The sequence below is a fragment of the Carcharodon carcharias genome, chromosome 14 (genome assembly GCF_017639515.1).
Source record: "Carcharodon carcharias isolate sCarCar2 chromosome 14, sCarCar2.pri, whole genome shotgun sequence".
Taxonomy (NCBI): domain Eukaryota; kingdom Metazoa; phylum Chordata; class Chondrichthyes; order Lamniformes; family Lamnidae; genus Carcharodon; species Carcharodon carcharias.
In genome coordinates this window covers 100,849,535-100,874,235 of record NC_054480.1, presented here as the reverse complement: position 1 = coordinate 100,874,235, position 24,701 = coordinate 100,849,535, and the positions used below count along the sequence as shown (strand labels likewise).

The 24,701-nt window shown below is 40.6% G+C and overlaps 1 protein-coding gene across 1 annotated transcript; it reads right to left on the bottom strand.

Moving 5' to 3' along the window:
• Positions 1–1,724: 1,724 nt before the first annotated feature.
• LOC121287561 (cystinosin-like) lies at positions 1,725–24,683 on the bottom strand. The gene is made up of 13 exons (XM_041205492.1): positions 24,623–24,683; positions 21,914–21,992; positions 21,708–21,792; positions 18,964–19,067; positions 16,391–16,528; positions 14,124–14,223; positions 13,013–13,132; positions 11,799–11,969; positions 10,674–10,791; positions 9,964–10,109; positions 5,878–5,947; positions 2,545–2,604; positions 1,725–1,813 (listed from the first exon to the last, which is right to left on the bottom strand). Exons 1-13 carry the CDS (start codon positions 24,681–24,683, stop codon positions 1,725–1,727), a joined length of 1,341 nt encoding a protein of 446 aa, XP_041061426.1.
• Positions 24,684–24,701: the final 18 nt, after the last annotated feature.

Genomic DNA, 24,701 nt, shown 5'->3' with positions numbered 1-24,701 from the left:
CAGTACCTTTTCCCTTTCAATTTCCACACCGTCCACTGCCTCCACTTCTGCCAATATTCAAAGAGATTCCTCTTTTTTAATAGTGAGTACTTTATATTTGTGTTCAGGTATTCTAGTCTTGCTCTGCACCTCCTAAACATATAGAGGCATTACTCTTACAATTTACATGCTGGTAGAAGATCAGAGCTCCTTTTACATTGAGAATAGAAGGGCAGTCAATGCCTCTTCTAATCTCATTCTCCTCTTCACCTCAACCAATTGTATGTGACTTTTGTTTTTAAATAACAAAAGGAAATGATACCGAACATGCATCATACACCCTCTAATCCCCAACGTCCAAGTAGCAGGTTTTGGCTCCCTTACCTTTCACTATTTTTGGAATGCACCTAGCATGCACCTGAAGCATCTCATCCTTAAAGATTACCCATTGTTCTGTTAAATTCTCCTGTCAGTCTATAGTTCCATCCTTCCTCATTGTTCGAATGTTCCTCATTTGTCATTATCAATCTAAACCATGTGATGCAATGATCAGTCTTACCCAGATGCTCCCCAGAGAAACTACCCAATTGGCCCACCTCTTTTTCCAGCCCCAGATCCAGCAACAACTCTATTTTGGCCAAGAACACTGATCACAGTGGTGCTCCTGAAGACAGTTCAGAAATCCCTCTCCTTTATTAATTGTCCAGATATTGTTTGGTGTACAGTGTAATGTTAATGTCCCCCAATATCTGCATGGTTGCAAACTTGTGGTTTCCCTTCAGATTTGTTCTTCCACACCTCACTATTTTGAAATCTATAGACTATTCCAAGCAGCATGACTGAGTAAATGTGACCTACACTCCACAAATTGGAGGGAAAAATTCATGGGTTTGTTATTTACTGCCATCATGGGCTAAGATGTCCTATTAGGTTTCCACTAAAGGGATAAATACTTCAGCATTAGTATAGGGTCACTCATTAGTAATCTTTGCAGAAGTTCTACAAAGTTACCATTTTTTCATCATGCCCAAGATTCTTTTCACCCAGTAAAAGAATTCCACCCCTCCCCCCCAACCCCGAGGAACAATTGGTTTCATTATGGAAAACACAATCCGCCCAATCTAGTCAGCTGTTAGATTTTCTCCTCTCTCACCTAGTATTTCCCCCTAGAATCACAAGAGGGTTTGTTACCTGGGCTGTTTCTCAGGCTGTAGAAACAGGGATGGTCATTGGGAATCTGCGGGTCAAAGCAGCAACCTTGACTGGTACACTCACTGCTGCTGATCCCGGGGTGTCTGCACTCAATCTCCAGCCTGGCTCTGGGACACAAACATCATCCCTGAGAAGTAATGGCTGGGCTGGGATTAAAGACCCGGTTAAGAAGCAAAGAGACCAACAAAACACTCAACGTCCCATCTCGGTTACTGAATCAGGATAATCATATCCTCGCACACCAGCCCGTTTTATAGCCGGGAATTGGGGGCCAATCCCATTGGGGCGGCTCCCTGTCCCACGGGTTACTCGGGAAGGTATTCAGCATGTTTAATAAGCCCGAGCCGTCAGCCCGTCTCCACTGGTTCCGCAGGGTTAGTGCAAGATTCCTGCTCCGAATGACACTTTAGCAACAGACCCCCGGGCACTCAAGTCTGTTGCAGTATAGAAAGTTACACTTGGACCATCCCTGTGGGAGATGAAAGCAAAATATAGGCAGATGTATGATGGCACCACCATCTCCCTATAGTGCACTACTGTAGGGTCGGGTTGCCAATCCTCCAGGATTGGCCTGGAGTCTCCAGAAATTGAAGATCAATTTCCAAGACACTGCTGTACAAACCTGGAGAAAAATCATAAAAGGGACAGTTCTTTTTAAATTTTCTTTCAACAATTTTCTGTACCAGATGTAATAATATTGAAACTGGGGGAAAAAAGGCTGTTTCGCTGACAGTCAAGCCTCATCCATTTGAGTAATGAGTCTTTTTCCTTTCATTGACGTAGAAAGGCAGTAGTCACAAAGATGGATGTGTTGGCCGACTAATGGCAGCTGTGTGGGGGAAAGTCATGTGAGGAAGCCTCCAGGAACACATTTAATCACAGAAAATGCTGGAAAAACTCAGCAGGATTGGTAACATCTATGAAGAGAGAAACACAGTTCATGTTTTGAGTCCGTGTGACTCTTGGTCAGAGATAAAGAGAAGTAGAAATATGATGGACTTTATATTATTAAAGAGGGGGTGGAGCAAGTGGATTGCGATAGAAGGTCAGGGATAGGTGACAGCTAAGGAGAGATTGACAAAGATATCATGGACACAAGGCAAAGGGAGTGTTAATGGTCATGGTGAAGAGTAAGGAAGGTGCTGAATGTGGCATAAAGGTAAGAGAGCAGAATGTGTTAATAGCAGAGCAAGGGTCAGTGCTCTGTGAAAGCACAACATAGAAAGAAATGACAGATGGCCCTGTGTCGAGAGGCCGGTACACATACAATGGGCCAAATGGCCTCATGCTGCACTATAACAGTTATGTGATTTATTTCAAGAGGAATGGAATATAAAAATAGTGAAGGTTTACCGCAGCTGTACAGGTCCTTGATGAGACCACGTCTGGAATAATGTGTACAGTTTTCGTCTCCTTATTTGAAGAAACGTATAATTGCATTTGATGCAATTCAGAAAAAGTTCACTCGATTCATTGCTGGGGTGAGGAGCTTATCTTATTAAGAAAGATTGAACAGGTTGGGCCAGTATTCATTAGAGTTTAAAATAATGAGTGGTGACCTTATTGAAACATAGAAGATCCTGAGGGGATTGATTGGATGGATACTAGGAGGATGTTTCCCCTTCGGGTAAGGCTAGAATTAAGGGATACATTTTCAGAATAAGGGCTTTTAAGATGGAGGTTAGGATTTTCCTTTCGTTCAGAGGGTCATTAGTCTTTGGAATTCTCTTCCCAGAGAACAGTGGAGGCTGGGTCATTGAATTTATTCAAAGCAGAGTTAGATAGATCTTTGATTGACAAGGGAGTCAAAGGTTATGGCGGGGCGGAGAGAAAGATGGTGTTGAGACCACAACCAGATCAGCCATGATCTTATAGAATCACACAGCGGGGTCAAAGGGTCGATTCGACTACTCCTGTTCCTAAGTCCTAACCTTTGGATTCTGCTTAGTCATTTGATAAGATCATGGCTGATGTTATTGTGGTCTCAACTCCACCTTCCTATCCAGTCCCCACCCACCCCACTTCCCCCAACTATAACCCTTGACTGTCTAATTTATTCCATTCCTTGCACCATTCTAACAAGTCTGTGCTGCACTTCCTATACGGACGATTATATTCTTCCTAAGATGTGTTGCCCAGTACTGCTCACGGTATTCCAGGTGTGGCCTAATCATCGCTTTGTATATTTGAAGCATTACTTCTGCACCTTGAATGCCATTCCTCTGGATATAAACGCCTGATTTCCAGTAGTATTTTTGATTATTTTCTGTACCTGCTCATGATGTGTTAATGACCTTTGTACCTGGACCCCAAGTCTCTTTGGACCTCCACAGTTTGTAGGTTTTCACCATTTAGCAAGTGTCCTGTTCTATCCTTTTTGTGTCCCACATTTGACTACAGTGAAATCCATTTGCCACAGCTTCTGTCCAATTACTTAATCCATTCATAGCTCTTTGTAATTTTTCATTTCCATCTACACTGTTTACAATGTCACCTATCTTTGTGACACCAGCAAATTTAGATACGTGGCTTTCTATTCCCAACAACTAAGTTGTTAATGCATATTGTGAAAAGTTGAGACCCCAGCATTGATCCTTGCAGGGCACCACGAGGCACATCCTACTAATTAGAATGGCTGCCCATTATCCCTACTCTCTGTCTTCTTCCACTCAGCCAATTTCCAAACCAAGTTAATAATTTGCCCTCAATTCCATGAGCTTCAACTTTAGCTGACAATCTTTTATGAGGGAATTTATCAATGCCTTCTGGAAGTCCATAAGAATAACTTCCATTAGACATTCTCCCCATCCACAACTTCAGGCACCTTACAAAAACTTCCAACTGGTTAGTCATGTGTGACCTGCCCTTTACAAATCCATGCTGGTTCTCTCTGATCAACTGAAAATCTTCAAGGTGTTCGTCCCGCTATCCTTAGTTCTCAACTCCAACCATTTCCCGAAAACAGATGTTAGGTGTATAATTTCCAGGTTTCCCTCTGTCACCTTTGTGAAATGACAGAGTGACATGTGCAATTTTCCAAAGTAAAGGAATAGTCTCCAAATCGAGACCATTTTGGAAGATTATAGTTACAGCATCTGCTTTGCTCTCACCTACTTTGTTTAATCTCCTGGGATGGAAACTATTTGGTTCTTGAGATTTGTCACTCTTTAGTACCATTAATTTCTTCTTAGCTGTTATCTTGCTTAGGTCAATCAGCAAATGGGAGGGAGGAACTTTCTCTTTATTAATTTACGGGATGTGGGCATCGCTGACTAGGCCAGCATTTATTGCTCATCTCTAATTGCCCTTGAGAAAGTAGTGGTGAGCTGCCTTCTTAAACCACTGAAACCCTTGTGGTGTTGGTACACCCACAGTGCTGTTAAGGAGGGAGTTCCAGGACTTTGGCCAGTTTCTGGTCAATGGTAACCCCCAGGATATTGATCGTAGGGAATTCAGCAATGGTAATGCCATTGAATGTCAAAGGGTGATGGTTAGTTTCTCTCTTGTTGGAGGAGGTCATTGCCTGGCGCTTATGGCGCAAATGTTAATTGCCACTTGTCAGCCCAAGCTAGGATATTGTCCAGGTCTTGCTGCATTTGGGACATGGACTGTTTCAGTATCTGAGGAGTCACAAATGGTGCTGAACATTGAATCATCAACAAACATCCCCACTTCTGACCTTGTAGTGGAAGGAAGATCATTGATGAAGCTGCTGAAGATGGTTGGACCTAGGACACTACCCTGAGGAACTCCAACAGTGATGTTCTGGAACTGAGATGATTGATCTCCAACAACTACCTTCCTTTGTGCTAGGTATAACTCCAACCAGCGGAGAGTTTTCCACCTGATTTGCATTGACTCCAGTTTGGCTCGGGTTCCCTGATGTTACATTCGGTTAAATGCTGCCTTGATGTTGAGGGCAGTTACTCTCACCTCACCTCTGGAGCTCAGCTCTTTTGTCCACGTTTGAACCAAGGCTATAGTGAGGTGAGAAGCTGAGTGACTCTGGCAGAACACAAACTGTGTGCCAATGAGCAGGATATTACTAAGCAAGTGCCACTTGATAGCACTGTTGATGACCCCTTCCATTACTTTACTGATGACCGACAGTAGACTGATGGGGCAGTAATTGTCCTGCTTTTTGTGTACAGGACATACCTGGACAATTATCCACATTGCCGGGTAGATGCCAATGTTGTAGCTGTACTGGAACAGCTTGGCTAGGGGCACGGCAAGTTCTGGAGCACAGGTCTTCAGTAATATTGCTGGAATATTGTCAGCGCCAATAGCCTTTGCAGTATCCAGTGCCTTCAGCAAGATCTCTATCTGGTCAACCCTCAGTCTGTCTTCTTTCTAGAGAAAAGAGCCCCAGCATGTTCAATATTTCCTGATAAGTACAACCTCTCAGATCTGGTATCATCCTAATAAATTTCTCTTTTGCATCTTATCCACTGCCTCGTGATGAAATCCACAGTAGCGGAGGCATTGGGAATCCTGGATAGCTGAAGAGGAAGCCTAGTTTTGCCTTTCACAGTGAAACTGCTACCAGCCAGCCAGCTCCAATGAGCACTGGGACCAAGTACTATTCCAGCTCGGAAGTAGTAGCGTGCTGGTGGGCATAGCATGAGGGTAAGCTGCTCTTACAGGGCCCAGCAAGCAGCACAGCGGAGAGGGTGAGTGGGTTACTTGGGTTCCTCCTGGAGAACTGGCTCAGAAGGGCAGTACCTGAAAATTTACACACACTGTCCTTGGGCACCTGTGTGGGGAGAAAAAGGGGCATGAGAATCTGAGACTTGGGGGTGTGGAGCAAAAAATGGGCTTGTGACCCCAGGTTTATATGGGAGAAGAGGGTATGACAAAATTGAAGGAGGAGAACTTGACAACTGGATCTAGGAGCAGGCAATAAGCAGAGGAAGGTTGCTGCCACTGTGAGCGTAGCCAGCAAGGCCAGCATTTGTGGCCCATCCCTAAATTCCCTTGAAAAAGGGATGAGCTGGTGGTGAGCTGCCTCCTTGAACCACGGTACTCTGTTCAGTGAGGGTACTTCCACACTGGAGTTAGATTGAGTGTTTTATGATTTTGACCCAGCAATGGTGATTTTTTTTTTCCAAGTCAAGATGGATTGTGACTTGAGGGGAATTTGAAGGTCCTACTTTTCCCATAGCAGCCACTGTCCTTGCCCTTCTAGTTGGCACAAGTCACAGGTTTGGAAGGCGCTGTTGAAGAAACCAAGTTGCTGTAGACAGTAAACACATTGGGTTGGGGAGTGCAGGCAGGAGAAAATGTTTATGGTGATAGATGAGGTGCCAGTTAAGTGCTCTGCTTAATCTTGGATTGAGATTGAAGAGTGTTGTTCGAGTTGTACTAATCCAGGTAACTGATGGAGGCTTTAGAGAGTCTAGAGTGTTAAAATCCTGCTAGCCAGTGGTAAAGAAAGGAACCAGAGCCAGTCTTTACTTGGAATAGATTTACCCAGTGAAATATTACAGGTACACACCTCATCAACACTAGGCTGTATAAAGACAGTTGTGTTTTAAGCTCTTTAATTCAAGGTAAAATGGAGTAGTTTGGTGACCTCCTACAAAATCTGTACAGAGACAAGTCCATACAATCTGATTATGGAGACTGAAGTTCGAAAGTCAGGTGCAAGACACAAAGGAGGAAGTAGCTGGCCTTACTGTATACAGACTCAGACTTGGGGAAGATGATCCAAGACAGGTGCCATCATAGCAGGCAGTAGAAAAAGACTGTTTAGAAGTAGTTTTTACTAAATAATTTTAGTTTGGTTGCTACATTAAAATCTAAAAATGTGAAATCCTGTTGAGATTCTTTGCATTGGACACTGGGAAATTCACATCTAAGATGTTGGTCCTTACAGGGATCATTACCTTCTCACTCAGCAAATATCTCTATACAGTTAGAGGACCCATAAAAGGTGAGTTACTGATCACAGAATTGCCAGCCTCTGACCTGCTTTTGTAGAGATAGTACAAGGCTGGTCCAGTTCAATTTCTGGTCAGTTGTAACCCCCAGGGTGTTGTTAGTGAGGGAATTCAGCAATGATAATGCCATTGAATGTCAAGGAGAAAGATGGTTAGATTCTCATTTGGAGGTGGTCATTCCTAAGAGCATTTTTATTATAGGCATAAAAAGCTAACCTTAGCTGCAATTTAACGATTTCACAAAAAAAAAATCACTGGTCTAGACCAATTAGTTTAAGTAGCTAGAGCTAATGCCTTTGGTTTGAGGGACAGCTATTATGGCTGCAACCATTATCACAGTTATTACAGCACAGGAGGCCATTCAGGCTGCTGTATCTGCCACCTCTTCAAATGAGCAATTCACCTAGTGGCACTTCCCCACCTTCTCCCCAGAATCCTACACATGCTCTCTTTTGAGAGAATAATCCAATTCACTCTGGAATTTGCCTCCAGCACACTGATGGTGTATTCCAAAGTATATTTCACAGGGAAAAGTTTCTCATCTCCATTGGCAAAAGCAATTACCTAAAATCTGTACACTCTTGTTCTTGCTGCTCTGTGCCACCCCCCACCCACAGTGGTCATAAAACTGAAAAATATACAAGGAGGCACAAGTTCAATAAAAGGCCAGCTTGGAATGGACTGTAAGACTGGAAAGAGACAGCACACAGGAGTAGTAAAGGGAGATGATAACTACTAGGCAATTATATATTGATATGCTCTGCTGCTACTGGCACTACTGAAGTTAATCAGTGTACCAGCAGTCTGACTGAGATTAGTTCTTACTTTCCTTACCCCTAGTGAACAGGGCAATGTTAAGATCTTGTCTCAATACAAGAGCCAAAAATTTTTTTACAGCCCCTCGTGTTGCAGGATCTTCCAGTCAAATGAAGCCAATGAGTTTTGAACAGCTTGTTGCATTTTCTGACCTTACCCCAACAAGGGGTGGAATTTTACAGCCATGGGAACACCACCACCTGAACATTCCCCTCCAAGCCATGCACCATCCCAATTTTGATATATAGTTCAGTGTTCCTGGGTCTAAGCTCTGGAACTCCCATTAGGCATTGTGGGTATACCTTACAACAGAGACTGGAGCAGTTCAAGGTGGCAGCTCACCACCTTAAAAAGGTATAGGCAAAACACCCTATGAATTTAAAGTGTTTTACTAATCCAGTAAAATAACTGGAAACATTCAAATCCCACAGCTAGTGAATTAGATAATTCATTAACACTAAATTTGAATCTCCAGGTTGTTTTAAAAAAAAAAATCCAAAATGTCCTTTCAGGAAGGAAATCAGTCATCCTTATCCAGTCTGCTGAGGGTCTGGAGCCACAGAATAATTCCAGTATCTGATAATGTCAAAAATCTTGATTTAAAGTTGGGGGTATTGGGACCATGGAGGTTCTGATGTGCTGAAATTGCCCAGAAGTGTAAACTTCTGATGTGCCAATTTCTACTGCCTGGGACACTGCTAATGCCTCCAATATGGAGTTCTGGGTCAGACCTCAGAATAGCTAGTGTGACTAAACAGAATACTACAACCCAACCCTCCCAAGCCACCCACTGATCTACCATAGGGCAGGAGACCTTTTTGAAAAACTTAATGCAGCAGCTAATGTCATGATCTGCTTCATCCAGACATTAATCATAATGGGCTATTATTCATGAATATAAAATTGTGTCTTTGTAACCTTAAAGTGTAATATTGAGGGCAGGAAGGAGGCATCACAAAACTCCAGTCCAAAAGGTGAGGCCAATTGTTTAACATTAAGTTATTTGGAACAGATTCAGTTTTCAATCCTAACACTTGTGGAAAATTCTCATTCAACAAAAGACTAAAAAAATTACACTCTTGGATATTTACCCATTATAACTACAGCATGCAGTACATAGATTGTCCTGGAGTCAGGAACAGCTGAAGTTGCAAGAGCACAGAACCAAAAATTCAGTTCAGCTGAAAAGATGGTTTAAAAAAAAAAATGTTTAATTATATAAACCTAGACTTTAGTCAAGTTAATTAGGATTACAGGGACAAGATTACAGTTCAATAAAAATGTTTTAATATTGATTGCACATTACTCAGCATTCAAACCAAATTTTTGATCTCATATACAGGGATAACACCTGCATTTAAGCAACTTCAAAAAAAAAGGGACCAAAGAAGAGACTGTTGAAAGAATGAACAGCATTGAAATAAGGCCATTTTTGGCTATCAACTATTGGAGCAGTTCAAAAGGAGGGTCATCACTCTGGCAGATTTTCCATCAATCCCAGTGTTTTAAGTTCCCTTCTGGAGTGTTTCTAGTGAGGATACAAAGTGAGTTAGGTTTCAACTTGCAATATGAACACCCAGAATGTAGGAGTAGTTTAAAATTGTTGAAATCAAAATAGACAACTTTAACCAAGGTGCACAGTTACAATATTCAAATATAACAAGTCAACATTGATGTTGCTTTCCCCTACCAATCTGAAAGGCCTGTCTTTAGAGATTGGATTTGATGGAAGAGATGGGAGTCTTTTCTACCCTCAAACTTGCATCTGATTTTAAAACTATAGAAATAAAAAACTTCTCTAAACTACAAGAAAAATTGGAATTCAGATTCTGTAGTAGCAACATCCAGTTTGGTGGGGGAGACAGGGGTGAAAGCCAATAGTTATTTAAAACTCCTGAAGTATAATCTAGCCTTTATAGTGTGGATTCATTCTCAAATCATTACTGGCCAACATGTATCTAAAAAAAGTTATTTCAAGAATTGAACTGTGCTTGTGTCTTCAATGTTATCTTACAAATGGTGCTCCATCATTCAGTGACATATAAACTTGGTGTTTCCTATACAGAACATAATGCTGTACCAAGAAGATAATATCAAATAACATGGATATCAGTCCAAGACCAAACTTCGTTGGATCTCCAAAAATCAGCATCTCTTCATCTGCAATGAAAAAAAGTAGACTGGGTTAGCTGTCAGTCTGTACTGAAATCTACATTGAGAACAGCACTCAGGATGAGAACAGCCGTAACTTTACAGTAATGTCCTGAAATGAGCAAGGGTCAATCAAGACTCAAACAATGGTCACAATGTTGGTAGCAGTATTGTGCAGCATTGCATTGGAGTCAAATCATGAGCAAGGCAGGGCAGGGGTGGATAGTAAAGCTAACACATTAGGTCTTTGATTTAAAAGAGGGGGCCTTCAAGTGCACCACAGAAGTTTAGTTACACAATAATAGATGGCCAATCTCTGGTACCTGAGACCAGGAGAGATGTTGTTTACATCTTTCAAAAGCAGAACAGGACATTCCAGTCCAACCCAGGTTGGCATTGCATATAATCACACAAGGCAATCTTGAAGCTCAAGCAAGGAAAGGACAAAGGATACATGGCTAAAATGGTGTCCAAACATCTGTAAACACAGATCAATTTATTCCCCACCCTCCATTTGGCACAGCAAATGGCTAAGTAAGGACCTTATTACAAGTATACTGCATGGTGCCTTACCATTGTTATATGATTGCAAGAACATTTGCAGAAGGCTGAAAATGCCTCCAGTAATATCCAACAGTGCATTCCAAATGCTCCATCCAACAGTGCTTTTTCTCCTGTAGTTCATGTAAGCCTAGAATAAGAGGCCACAATTATGACAAATATGGTAACACCAAAACTGTCGAAACCATCAAGAAAAAAATCAAGTATTGAGATTCTCAAACAATGATGATATGTACAGGAGAGGATATTCTACAAGGAGAGACTGTAGAATGAGAATTGCAGAGGGGACAGATTTGTGGCTCAGTTTGCTCAATCTTGAAATAGCTCCCACAGTGCACCACAGATAGCATCCTTTTGGGATCAGTATGGGCTACTTATGTCCATTTTGCATAAACTGTATTTCTGGAGGAAGTTTAGTATCTGGGAATTGGCCCCAGCTACAATAAGCAAGGAGACTACATTACCAATTGCAATGAACCCAGCCAATTTTTTTTTTTAAAAAGTGGCCCTACTACAGATCTTAGTACTCTTAGGTAGGTGGGTTGAGAGATTCCAAGTCAAAAGCAGCAAATCTCTAAAGGGAGAAAGGCTTGATCAGGCATTAACAAGACACCTCATCTTGCATTTCATGAACATGTCCAGGCTCTTGGATTAAAAGAGATCATGAGATGACTGGACACAATTTTTTTTTTTTAAAAAAAGCATTGCCACAGTAGTATTAAAGATTTCCCCCCTCTATACTCCAGGAGAATTCAGTTACTCCATTACCTGCCCTCATTTCCCTCCCATACCCCCAACTTATTCATAAATTGAGAAATCATTTCATGTGTTTTAGTGAAGGATAAACATTGGCCAAACCACCAGGGATTTGATTAGTGCCATTGGGTCTTGCATCTATTAGATGATTTAAAGAAGACAGGGATTTGAATGAAGTATGAAGGAACACTGCCCTGAAGTAGCCGTTCCAAAGAAATGTTCAAATGACTGGAGTGGCAACTAACTCAGAACTTTCAGATTACTACCACCAATTCAGTCATTTAAAAATCAGCATTGGTAGTATAAACAATATGGTTTGCTTACATTGCAGTTCAACCTGCCTTTAAATAAAGGTAATAAATAATCACATGCAACCCCTACCTGAGGGACATATTTCACAAGTACAATGCCAAGTTTGATGTAGGAGAAATAGTAGACAAGTTGAAGCCATGTTATTTGACCAGCGATCGCTATGAAGAAGGTCACAAAAGCACATAGCCAGGCACTGACCACCAGTCCAGTAGCAATCTTGGATACTTTCTGTTCCCCTCGCTGTATTGCAGTAAATAGAAAACTCAATTTCAGCAATAGCCTTTATATAATCTTAAATGTCTGAGGTGAAATCCAAGAAGAAGTAGTTTTAAATAAAATTTGATAGAGCCACATAAGATGTTAGGATAATGATTAAAAGATTACTGAGCATCTTGGTGATTTAGGTCTAGTAACCTTAGCAATGCATTGCATGGGTAAAAGGAGACATTCATGAGCAGTTTAAAAAGTTTGCATAAACTAAATCCCTAGCAGCAAAACAGAGGTGAACTAGGTCAACTCTTTTTGTACAATGTCCAGTAAAAGTGAGCTACAATTGCTGGTGACTCAAAAGGGGACATATTTTACATAACAGCTTGATAACTGCATGAGGGAGAAAGAAAGAATTAGAGGTATATGTTGATGGGGAGAGAAGAGGGTGGGAAGTCCATAAAAATAGGGGCCAGTTAAATCAAATGTTTGTGTTATAAAATCTATTTAATTTTATATTCTGCCAATGTCTAACAGGCAAGGCAATTTGTTTTCATTCATGGGATGTGGGCTTCACCAGCTGGGCCAGCATTTATTGCTCATCCCTAGTTGGGCTTGAGGTGGTGGTGGTGAGCTGCTTTTCTTTAAAAACACTAAAAACAGCTGGGATATCCAAGCAAATATATGAGAAGATCGAGCTTGATTAATTCTGGAAGTCCGAACTGTCCAAAGTATAGTCTACAGAAAAAAACACAAATGGTAGTGATATAAAGATAGCAACTACTAGGCAGAAGAGTGGGGGCACTAATTTAAGTGGCATAAGTAACATGTCATGATTATTTTAAAAAGGAGGGAAGACCAAACAATGGACAAGTCAAATAATTTACATTTACTGGCAAAGGCTTCTTGCAACAGGCTGTTAAGGTCTGCAGTGGTGATCCAGGTAGGGTAGAGATGCAAGGTTTGGGCATTGGATACTGGGCTGGAAGGACAATGACATTACATTGAGCGCCAAACTGTCAGTTTTACCTTTTACAAACTGACTCAAAGTGCATCACAGTACTGGAGACACTGACCTCATAGATGAAACACTGAAAGATTGTAAATGCTGTTAACAGGATGGCATGGAGGCTGAAAAAGACATCATTTGCTTCGACTGGGTTCACTCCTTCTGGGTTTTGCTCAATAAATTGTTTCTGGAAGAATAGATTTAGGGTATTGATTTTCTGACTTTCCCCATTTGCTGAAATGCATTTAACAGGACAAACGATTGGACAACTCTGCCATGGAGATATGGCCATGAAGGAGCTTCTTGGTCAGCCTGGCCCTATGGCCTTCTGCTTGTAGTGCATTGAGATTATAAACAGGGGGTTTTCTGCACCACAAACACTTTTGGCTGTTCACTAGAGAACTTCCATATTAAAAATACTTGCATTACATCCAAAGCCAGGTGCTTCAGTGCATTCCGGACTTTGCAAAGTCATCTTCATTCAAATGTTGTTTTATAAACTTGGGGAAGTGAGGGGGCTGATTTCCTTAGGGTATTACCAGTTAATCCAAGATTCTTCATTGTCAGAAGCACTTACTTACCTAGACACTGATCAAGGTCAAAATCAAAAGTAGATCTGTGGCAGAGTATCCAGGCTACCAAGATCAATGCCAATGGCCTCATGGGTCAATAGATATTTACATACCTAAAAACAGTTAATGGATCACTGGCTTAGAAGAGGAATTTAGTAATTAAATTCCTCTAACTGATGAGGTGAAGGAGTGATACAGTTCACAGGCCAGATCAGCATGCATCATTGTTCATCCCTCTGAGGTCTGACTGGCATTAAGCTTGAGATTGCAATAATTCCAGTCCCAAAGGCACACAAGTCACACTTATTACAGGGACAGAATTTCTAATGATTGCAACACTCCCTTGCAGTCATTTGGCTTTGTGGGACGGGGGAAAAACAGTACCCTGATGTAGTGGAGTGCAGTAGTGAGTCTGGTAGAAGTCAGCATAAAGATATAATCCTGACTAGGTGCTATCTGAAACAGATATTATTCAATCATACAAGCCTCTAGACTTCTTCATAGTGTACAACTTTATAACAAGTTGTAGAATTAGCCTAACATCCACTTTGTAATTTCTATGGATTCATGCCCCTACAACAACATTTAGCAATTCAAAAACCTTACCTTAACTTTAGGAATCCAGAAAAGGCTAACGTTAAACACTCCATATGCCAAGTGACCCGTCAGATTCAGGGCCAGAAAATCAAAATTCAATCCAATTACACTTAAAAAAAGAGAACAGATGGTTGAACAGGTCATCATTACCAAATTGCAGGCAAGTTCTGCAGAATGAGCAAGCATGAGAATAAGGACAATGTGTGACAATGGGTCAGTGCAACGTTGAACACTATGGTCTTAAAAAAAATCTGCAAGCATCTTTGCACTTCATAACCCAAAGGTTCATATCCATGGTGTTAGAGAAGTGAATATTATTCTACTTTCCTTTCTTAGCATCAAGTAACTAGATAGGTGTCAAAGAAGCAGCTTTCCCTACAGTTGCATAAAAGTGGTGAGGACTTGGCCAGATATTGTCAAGTATGGAAAACCAACCACTCACTCAACAAGGAGATGACAAACTGCTGACAATGAACTCCAAAAATCCTTAGATCTAGAAAGCTGCCAATGTAACACCCTTACTCAAAAAGGGAGGGAGACAAAAAAAGTGTAACTATAGGCCAGTTAGCTTAACATCTGTCATTGGGAAATGTTGGAGTCTATTATAAAGGATGTAATAGCAAAGCATTTAGAAGTAATATAATCAAGGAGAGTCAGCATGGCTTCATGAAGGGGAAATCTTGCCTGAACTTTATTAGAATTCTTTGAGGTGGTAACAAACAGGATAGATAAAGGGGGACCAGTAGATGTAATATATTTGGATTTCCAAAAGGTGTTAACATACCACACAAGGCTACTGAATAAGATAGAGCCCATGGTGTTGGGGGTAGTGTATTAGCATGGATAGAGGACTCAACTACTAGAAGATAGAGTTGGAATAATGGGTGCATTTTCAGGATGGCAACATGTAACTAGTGGAGTGCCACAGGGATCAGTGCTGGGGGCCACAATTATTTACAATATATATTAATGACTTGGATGAGGGAAATAAATGTACTATCACCAAGTTTGCAGATGCCAAAAATAGGTGGGAAGGCAAGTGGTGAGGATGATGCAAAAGAGTCTACAGAGGGATATAGACAGGTTAAGTGAGTGGGCAAAAACCTAGCAGATAGAATATAATGTGGGAAAATGTGAGGTTATGCACTTTGGCAGGAAGAATAGAGGAGTTGAATATTATTTAAATGGAGAAAGACTGCAGAAAGCTGCAGCAAAGAGGGATTTGGGAATCCTCATGCATGAATCCCAAAAAGCTAGCATACAAGTTCAGCAGGTAATAGGGAAGGCAAATGGAATGTGACCTTTATTTCAAAGGGAATGGAGTATAAAAATAGGGATGTCTTGCTAAAATTATACAAGGCACTAATTAGACCACAACTAGAATATTGAAGTTTTTGCCCACTTATTTAAGGAAATATGTATATTCAAGGCTGAGATACAGATTTTTAAAATCAGTAAGTGAATCAAGGGTTATGGGGAAAAAGGCAGGCAAGTAGAGTTGAGGATTATCATGGCTGATCTGAACTCATTGAATAGCAGAGCAGACTTGATGAGCCAAAAGGCCTACTTCTGCTCCTATGTCTTATGGTTTGATATTGGACTGTCCCTCCTACTAGGATGGATTCTTCAGTCTGTACATGAACAGATGAGTGTTCAAAGTCAAAGCAAGATAGTTGCATTCAAAAATCAAAGGAGAATATAACAAAACCTTCAACAGAACAGTACTGCAGTGAAATGTATGGAACATAATCCCAGTCAGCATCACAGGGATTCCTCGTAGCAAAGGTAGTTGCATTTGGTCAAATATATTCTGATCCATTTTATCTGCATTAAAAAGGGCTGGTGCTTAATCAAATAGGAAACTCAACTGGAGAACAGCAGGGGAAAAAAGATACATACCATTTGCACATGAGCTCCATGCAGACTTTATGACAACTATATCTTTTTAAAAAACCAACAAGTGGTATTTATGCTTCAAGATTTCTTTTCCAGATTAGGAGCAAATATGAAGTTTGACTTAGTAATTTACTCTATTGTGTGGACATTTCCTCCAAAACCCAACTGCTTAATACTCTACTGGACATCAGTTTTATAGCATATCCTGCAGTCCAGTTATGAACATCAAGAACTGAGCACAAAGCTGCTAAAGTCAGCAATATTCTTGGACAAACCCCAGTGAAGGGCTGAACAGAAGTGTAATATCGTTAGTTTTACAAACCTGAAGCAGACCCAATTGCAGTATCACCATTTACAACTTATTGAAGTTTAGGCTTTACCTCCTATGCCGCCAGTTTTCAATAACTTGTGGGTAGAATGAAATGGACCAGGCCACAAAATAAATCCAGCCAATCACTTGGTTTATAATCTTCAAGGCATTGCTGTGCACCACTAGAAAATGCATTCGTGTTGGACCCCTACAAAATAATTCAGGCCGTTAGAGATTGCACTACATGTTGCTAATTTCCACATAGCTAAAATAATTGAATGGAACATTACCATCCAAATAAAAAACCTCAACTTTAAAAAATGTAGCATATGATCAAGTTTGCAGTGGATTGCAAAAAAGGGACTATGTAGTTGATGAGTGAGCAGAAAAGTGACAATAGATTTCAATTTTGAGAAGTGAGGTATATTTGAGGAAGACTAAGGGAATACACATTTGCAATAAATAGTAGGACTCTGAAGTATAGAGGAACAGAGTGCATGGTCAGACCTGAAGATAACAGGGCATGTACGCAAGGTGTCATGCATACTAGTTGGAGTGTAAGCACAGGAGGTTATGCTAGATCACTGCACACAGTTCTGAGCACTGCATTACAGCATTGTGTTTTTATTTTAAGACTTCTCCATGGCAACCTCTCAGCTAACAATCTCCAAGCACCTGGATGATGTAGAAAAAGGCACAAGGATTGAACATTCAATTTGTTTGCAGTGTTTGGGACCCTGTGTGAATGTATGGTGTTTCTAGAAAGCACAAATGAACCATGTTACAAGCTGGACAGGATTTTTTTTTTATTCTCATGGGATGAGAGTCACTGGCAATTCCAGCATTTGCTGCCCATCCCTAATTGCCCTTGAACCAAGTGGCTTCCTAAGCCATTTGAGGGTCCTAAGAGCCACATTGCTGAGGGTCTGGAGTCACATGTAGGCCAGACCAGGTAAGGATGGCAGATTTCCTTCCCTAAATGGGATTAGTGAACCAGATGGGTTTACAATCAATGATAGTTTCACAGCCACCTTTACTGGTGAAAATCCAGATTTATTATCCGAATTCAAATTCCACTAGCTGCCATGGTGGAATTCAAACCCATGTCCCCAGAACATTAGCCTGGGCCTCTGGATTACTAGTCTGGTGATTGTCAGGATTGTGCATCAAGTGCTGCCAAGGTTAATGCTCTGGGGACATCCACCACAGCTGGTGCATTTTAAATTCCATTAATAAATCTAGTTTCAGTTTCATGTCACTATGGAACCACCAAATGTCATGAAAGCCCAGCTGGTTCACTCATACCCTTCCAGGGAAGGAAATCTGCTGTCCTTACCTAGCCTGGCCCACATGCAACTCCAGACTCTTAACTATCCTCAAATGACCCAAAGCAAGACACTGATGGTATTAAATAGTTAGAGAAGTCATACCACATGAACTGCAGCAGTTAAATGTGGCTCACCATGACCTTCAAGGTGAATTAGGGATGGGAAACAAATGCTGGTCCTGCCAGTGTTGCCCATATCATGAAAGAATAAAGTGGGCTGATTGGCCTCCTGCCATAAATTAATGTTTAATGGAACAAATAGATTGAGTCAGCAAGGCAGGGATTTAATGATTCCCAACCTTCTTCATTCAAAGCTCCGCTCCCCCCACCGCCCCCCGCCCAACCCCCCGACCCACCACCATACCATAAGTGTGTATTCAAATCCTTCTCCCTCCCAGTATCACCTCAAGTTGCAGATTGGTGCCACTCTGCCAAGCTACATGCCCTCAAGTTATCTCTATCCACCCATTTGACAACTGCCTTTCCACCCATCTTGGTGGTTGTGGGTTCAGAGAGCATTCAGCATCTTAGTTTTTTGGCTAAGGATGACCAAGACAAGTTGGAACTAGAAACTGAACTGATGCAAGCAAAGATGGTGAATCTGCATTTCTGGTTTTGGCCATGGCAGCAAGTTGCAATTCTATTCCAGTTCCTTAACCTTTACAACCAAGGATGGATAACCCATACCAAGTATCAGTGATGTAATTGTCCCTTTTTAAATCTGTTAGCAGCAATGTAAAGTAGACATGAACAAGTTGTTTCACCTTTTCTGGAAGGTTAAAAAAAGGATGAAGTAATTATAGTCCATAAGAGGCCATTGGCCTCTCCCCTCCATTAGAGAGACAGTTGGTTATATATGTGGTGCAAGGTGAGGAGGCCTCTGAACTACCACAGCCAGTACAGGAATTGAACCCATGTCATTGGTATAATTCTGCATCAGTTAACTGACTGACCTGCATGAAGGATAAATTCGGTTTTGAAAAAAAAACAGCAAAATGGTCAGTGTAGCAAGTTTTTAAGGGAGATAGTAGGCTGCATATTAATTGAACATAATACATGAGCATTTGGGGCATAATGTGGCAGGTGTAGCAGGCCTAAGAGGAACTTTAGATTGATTTCCAAAGGTCTAGCACTGGAGGACTTTATTTACCCACATCTTGAAACTATTTTATATTGACTGATGTTTGCAACATCAAGTAGTTGAAACTTGGGCTAGTACACTTCCAATCACATGCTAATGTTTACAAACCAACATGGGAAAAGTCTCAATTTGTAGAACAACAAATCAGTGAACTTTGGGATAAAGTCAGACATACCTGATCAGATTGCTGTTGTTGGTCTGGAGGTAGGTAGTGACCTGTCCCACTTCAACTCCTCGGACGGTGAAAGATGACGAGTTTACAGATTTAGGCAACTTTATCTGATTAGAATGAAGTATTCTTAGTTAGTTAGCAGGTATTAGGGTGGTGACCAAAAGTTTGGTCAAAGGACCTTGAGTGAGGAATTCTAATACTAGGCTTATATGAACATACAAATTAGAAGCAGGTGTAGCCCACTCCACCATTAAAAAGATAATGGTCAATCTAATTTTGACCTCAACTTCACATTCTTGCCTACCCCCAATAACCTTCAGGTTCTTACTCAAGTAACTACATCTGCCTTAAAAATATTCAAAGATTCTGCCTTTTGAGGAAGAGAACTCCAAGTCACAACCCTCAATTTTCCCTCATCTCCTAATGAGCAACCCCTTTTTTTAAAATAAAAACAGTGACCCCCAGTTCTAGATTCTCCCACAAGAGGAAACATCTTCTCCACATCAGCCCCGTCAAGGCCCCTCAAGATCTTGTGTTGCAATCAAGTTGCCTCTTCTAATCTCCCGCAGATACAAGCCTATCCAGCCTTCCCTCAAGACAACCCACCCATTCCATGCATTAGTCTAGAAAACCTTCTCTAAACTGCTTTCAACACATTTACATCCTCTTAAATGAGACCAATACTGTACATAATACTGCAGATGGGATCTCACCAATGCTCTGTATAACTGAAGCATAACCTCCCTACTTGTGTATTCAATTATCCTTGCAATAAATTATAACATTCTATAAGCTTTCCTAATTACTTGCTGCACTTGCATACCAGCATTTTGCAATTCATGCACTACGACATCTTGATTCCTCTGCAATCTCACGATTTAGATAATGAATTTTTAAAAAACACGTGTCCTGCCAAAACGGACACCTCACATTTTCCCATATTATATTCCAATTGCCCACTCCTCTAATCCATATCCTTTTGTTGCCTCACATCCTATTCACATCTTACTGTCCTACCTACATCAGCAAATTTAGCAACCATATCATCTGTTCCTTTGACCAGATCATATATAAAAATTGTAAAGAGTGGAGGCTCCAGCATTGATCCCTGTGGCACACCACTCCAACCAGAAAATGATCCATTTCTGGTTAGATAACCAATATATTACTCCCTGCACCATGAGCTTTTATTTTCTGCAATAACCTTTGAGGCATCTCAAGTGCCTTTAACGTATCAAATACATACACCAGTACCCCTTTTTCCACAATGCTTGTTACTTCCTCAAAGAAGTCCAATAAATTGGTCAAACATGATTTCCCTTTCACAAAACCATGTTGACTCTACTCGATTGCCTTGAATTTTTGTAAGTGCCCTGCTATAACATCTTTAATAATAGGTTCTAACATCTTCCCTATGACAGATGTTAAGCTAACTGCCCTGTAGTTTCCCTGTCTCCCTCCCTATTTGAATAAAGGAGCTACCTTTGCTGTTTTCCAATCTAAATGGAACCTTCCAAATCTAGTAAAGTTTGGAAAATTAAAACTAACCCATCAACTATCTCCCTAGCCACTTTTTTTTTATATAAAAGGATGAAATCTGTCAGGACCCAGGGACTTAAACTGTTGCAACTATAGATTGACACGTACCACTTCCCCAGTGACTGCAATTTTCCTCCAGTTCCTCCCAATCCCTGAATGTTGCTCGTATTGTCTATAGTGAAAACGAATGCAAGATATCTGCTCAATTCATATGCCACCTCTATTTTCCATTATTAACTACCACACTCACTTTTCAGCAGTCACCAAAAGTAATGTTAAGGGGTGTTGAGTTAGTTTTACTGACAGTGGTGAAAGCCCATGAAGGTATTTAATTACAATTACAAGAGCCAATATATAAATTAGTGATGGAACTGGCATACAGCAGATGTTAGTAGCAGGGTTTTAGATGAATTGAGGTTTGTGCACAGAAGATGGACTTTGCTATTTGAATGCTATCCTAAGGTGAGGCATGGATGTTCTAGCACCAAATGAATTGATGGACAGAGATGGAAGCAGACAGTACATGTAATGGAAAGGATATGGAGTCAGAAGTCATTGTTACAGTGCCAAGCATGCAAGATATTACATCTGGAAGGAGACTATTCAATTGGTCTTAGATCAAAAAAAGATCTATCATTGCTTTTCAATAATTGGAGGACAGGCTGTATAAAGCCAAACTCCAGGCTAGTTTCACATCCCATGGAATTTCCCAGTTAGTCACTACAAATTCAGATCCCATCATTGCCGGTGTGATTAGCCACTAGCATGTCCAAGCTACAATCATGGAGCAGGAGAAAATGTCATTCTGCAAAGAATTTCCATTAGTCTGAGAAAAGTTGCAAGGAGAAAGCAGCTTGACAAGGCTGGTGGCACCTTGTCTTTAGAAAGTCCAGTTTCAGCAGCACAAGGGCATCCAACTTCAAATTACAATTTTCTTTCTTTCCAGCTGTAAGGAAATTACAAAACCCAGCACCCAAATTTTAGAAGTGGTCCACTCAATGGCAGGGCAACTAATGGATCCAGATTCATAAAGGAGCCTAACAAATACCCTGCTGACTTAGATGAAATCTGAATCACTAAGAAAAGTGATCATTTGAACCTTCAAATGGCCAAAGTGAAGTTTGTGTTTAACATTTTCAGAAGTTTGCCAATAACAAAGTTCACCATCCTTGGTCCTAGTTTCCACAACCTGAAGAATAAAAACTTACTTGCTCAGGTAGTTGAACAATACAGGTTTGTTTGGATGAGAAGGTCACATTGAAGGTGATGATTACAGTCTCCTGCAGGGGGGTACTGGAGAGAAACACATCAAACCAGTTACCCAAGATCCATTCAATATGAAAGCAAGAGTTCAGTTTAACCCAAAACAGAGTTTCCTTTGATGACACAAGTACCACTTTACAATCTGACCCACCTCAAAGCAATTCTGATATCCTGAATGCTGTTGATTTCCAAGCTAACAACTTCTGGCACTATTAGAATTTCAGAGGTTTCTGTAAACAAACACAACCACGATCATTCATGTGGATTCACCACCCCATTTTAAATAGTATCATGAACAGGATTAGGCCATTCAACTAGAATGTTATCACAACTCCAGTACAGCCTTCTGTCCAAAAGATGTCTTAAATTAATAGACTTCCAACATCCAAAACCTTCTGGAACAAATGCAATAAAGTGCTTCAATTTCCATCCAAAGTCTTCTAGCTCGAAGCTTATTACCCTTTCATCAGGATTTGTGAACAAAGAGTTTCATTACCCTATGGAATGCCTTTATATTGTTTTAAACACTAATTAGATTCCCTTCAACTTTCTAAACTCTAGGACCACACGACACATTTATAATTCCAAGAAAGAGTTCAAATCTAGCCATTGTACTGGTAATATCTTGAAGGGTCTGTGAAAGGACTAGTTTCAATTTCCAATGGCATGGTCATTTCATGACAGGTCAAAGGATAGCTCCTGTGGGGAAGATACAGAACTTGGGGGTGGGTGGAGCAGGGGTTAGACTGGGGCAAGATGTTGGAAGAGTTGAGGGGGTGTTTAACAAAACTTCATAATCATCAAGTTCAACCATAAGATACCATCCTTCCACCATTTACTCATCTAATACAATCTTGCAAGACAATTCTATTAATTATGAATTATTATAGCCTCTTGACAGCAGCAGGGAGAAGAAAGAAGTCTTAGCTACTAACCTTTGTAGGAAGGATGCTTCCTAAACAGCCTTGCTGAAAGGCTTTAACAAGTTATGGCTACTTGTTCTGGATTTTTCCCCCTCTAGGAATTTATTTGCCAAACAAGCTCTTTATAATTAAAGACTTCATGAGTACTGGGTGCAATTTCAAAAAGATTAGATACACGAAACTTGGAAACAAAAAGAGGCAAGATACAGTAATAGATTAAGAGAACAGAAACAAGTTTGTGGAATAGGTAGACAAGATTAAATTCAAAAAGTGCAAGTGAAACATTTTGCTTGGAAGGAAGAAACAACACAAGCCAAAAGTAACTATTTTTTTTTTAAAAAGAGGGCCAAGAACCTGGGGACATTGGTGCACCAATCAAAGGTGTCAGTGCAGATTAACAAGCATTCAATAAGTCGTAGGATCCTGAGTCATTTAACTGGTGTTAAAAATACACAGGAAGTTATGCTAAAACTATATAAAGCACTAAATCAACTTCAGAAGCACTGCAGCAAATTCTGGCCACCATGCTTTAGAGAGGTGAAGGCTTTGGAGAAAATAAAGATTCACTAGAATGGTTCTGTGGGTAGGGATTAGTTACATGGAGAGACTGGAGAAGCTGGTGTTGTTCACCTTAGAACAGAGAAAGACAGCCAAAAAGGAGGTTGAGATTGTTTAATAAATCAAAGGGTTGATAGCCAACAGCAACATGAGAAAACAAGTTAAGATTTGGAATATAACGCCTCGAGCAGTGAATACAGGTTTACTAGCTTTGAAAGGACCCGACAAAACAAGAATTTAGGGAAAAGTGGGGGAAGAGCTGGGCCAGGCAATTTCTTCCTAATTAAAAGATCTTAGACTTCTATATTCAAGAGAAAGAAGCTAGACACAACAGCCAGTCTTCAGTTTAACATCAGTATTATTCTGGTGAATCTGCATTGCAAGGTCAATAAATCCTTTGAGGTGCAGTGCCCAGAACTGAACAGTACTGATGAGTCTAACCAGGGTTTCCAATTAAATCAACTTCCAGTTTGTATTCTACTCCCAAGGGAAAGGTCAACATGCCACAAACTTTAAATTTTTGTACTTGTTCACAGCTTTATTGATTTCTGTAAGTGAATCCCTAAATTTTGCTTCCTCCACTTGTCTAACCTCCATTTTTTTTTTTAAAAAAAGCATAATTTGGAAGTGCAAATGACTTTTAAGAGTTGGTTTCAAAAGCTTTCCAACATTGGTATTTACCTCGCCCCATATCTGGGTCTGTATGGACTAATGACAATGCCATTGTAATGATTACCAGCTAGACAGCAAAGAAATTGACTAACAGTCATACAGTCCTAACTAGTACTCAATTGCTTCTCAGAAACCTTCATTTTAGTAATTCACAATTCCTGCTTTGATTCTTAAAGTACCACAAGTCAGAGAGACCAAGCTCACTAATACTTTGGCTGGATGGTTTGTTGGAACTGGGTCAAGTCACACCTAATCTTATAAAATTCTTATTTATCCCATAGGGCAAGACAGAGCAACGACAGAAGTTAAATTCTCCTTTTGTTACTAGTTTTTACAGGAACTCAAGTAAAGTCAAAAAAAAAAGCACTATGTTCACCTTCCTGAAAGGGAAGCACTGAACTGCTTTTTCTGAAGCTAGTTTAAAAGGCAAGCGGGAGATAAAACTTAAAATTGTTTGGTCAGTGATGCTCATTCCACTTAAGTGGATTGTTAAAAACTCCACTATGAGCTGTGGGCTTCATTGGAAAGGCCAGCATTTATTGCCCATCCCTAATTGCCTTTGAGAAGGTGGTGAGCTGCCTTCTTGAACCACTGTAGTCCTTGTAGTGTGTACACCCAGAGTGCAGTTAGGGAGAGTTCCAGGATTTTGATTGGAATTATTGATAAAGAGGTTGTTACATTTTGCCTCCATTATCTTTCAAACTTACCACTTTGTAGCAAGTTGACTTGACTGTAAATGGTAACCAAGAGGGACATCAAGAGCTTCATGTTGCTGGTTTTCAACCT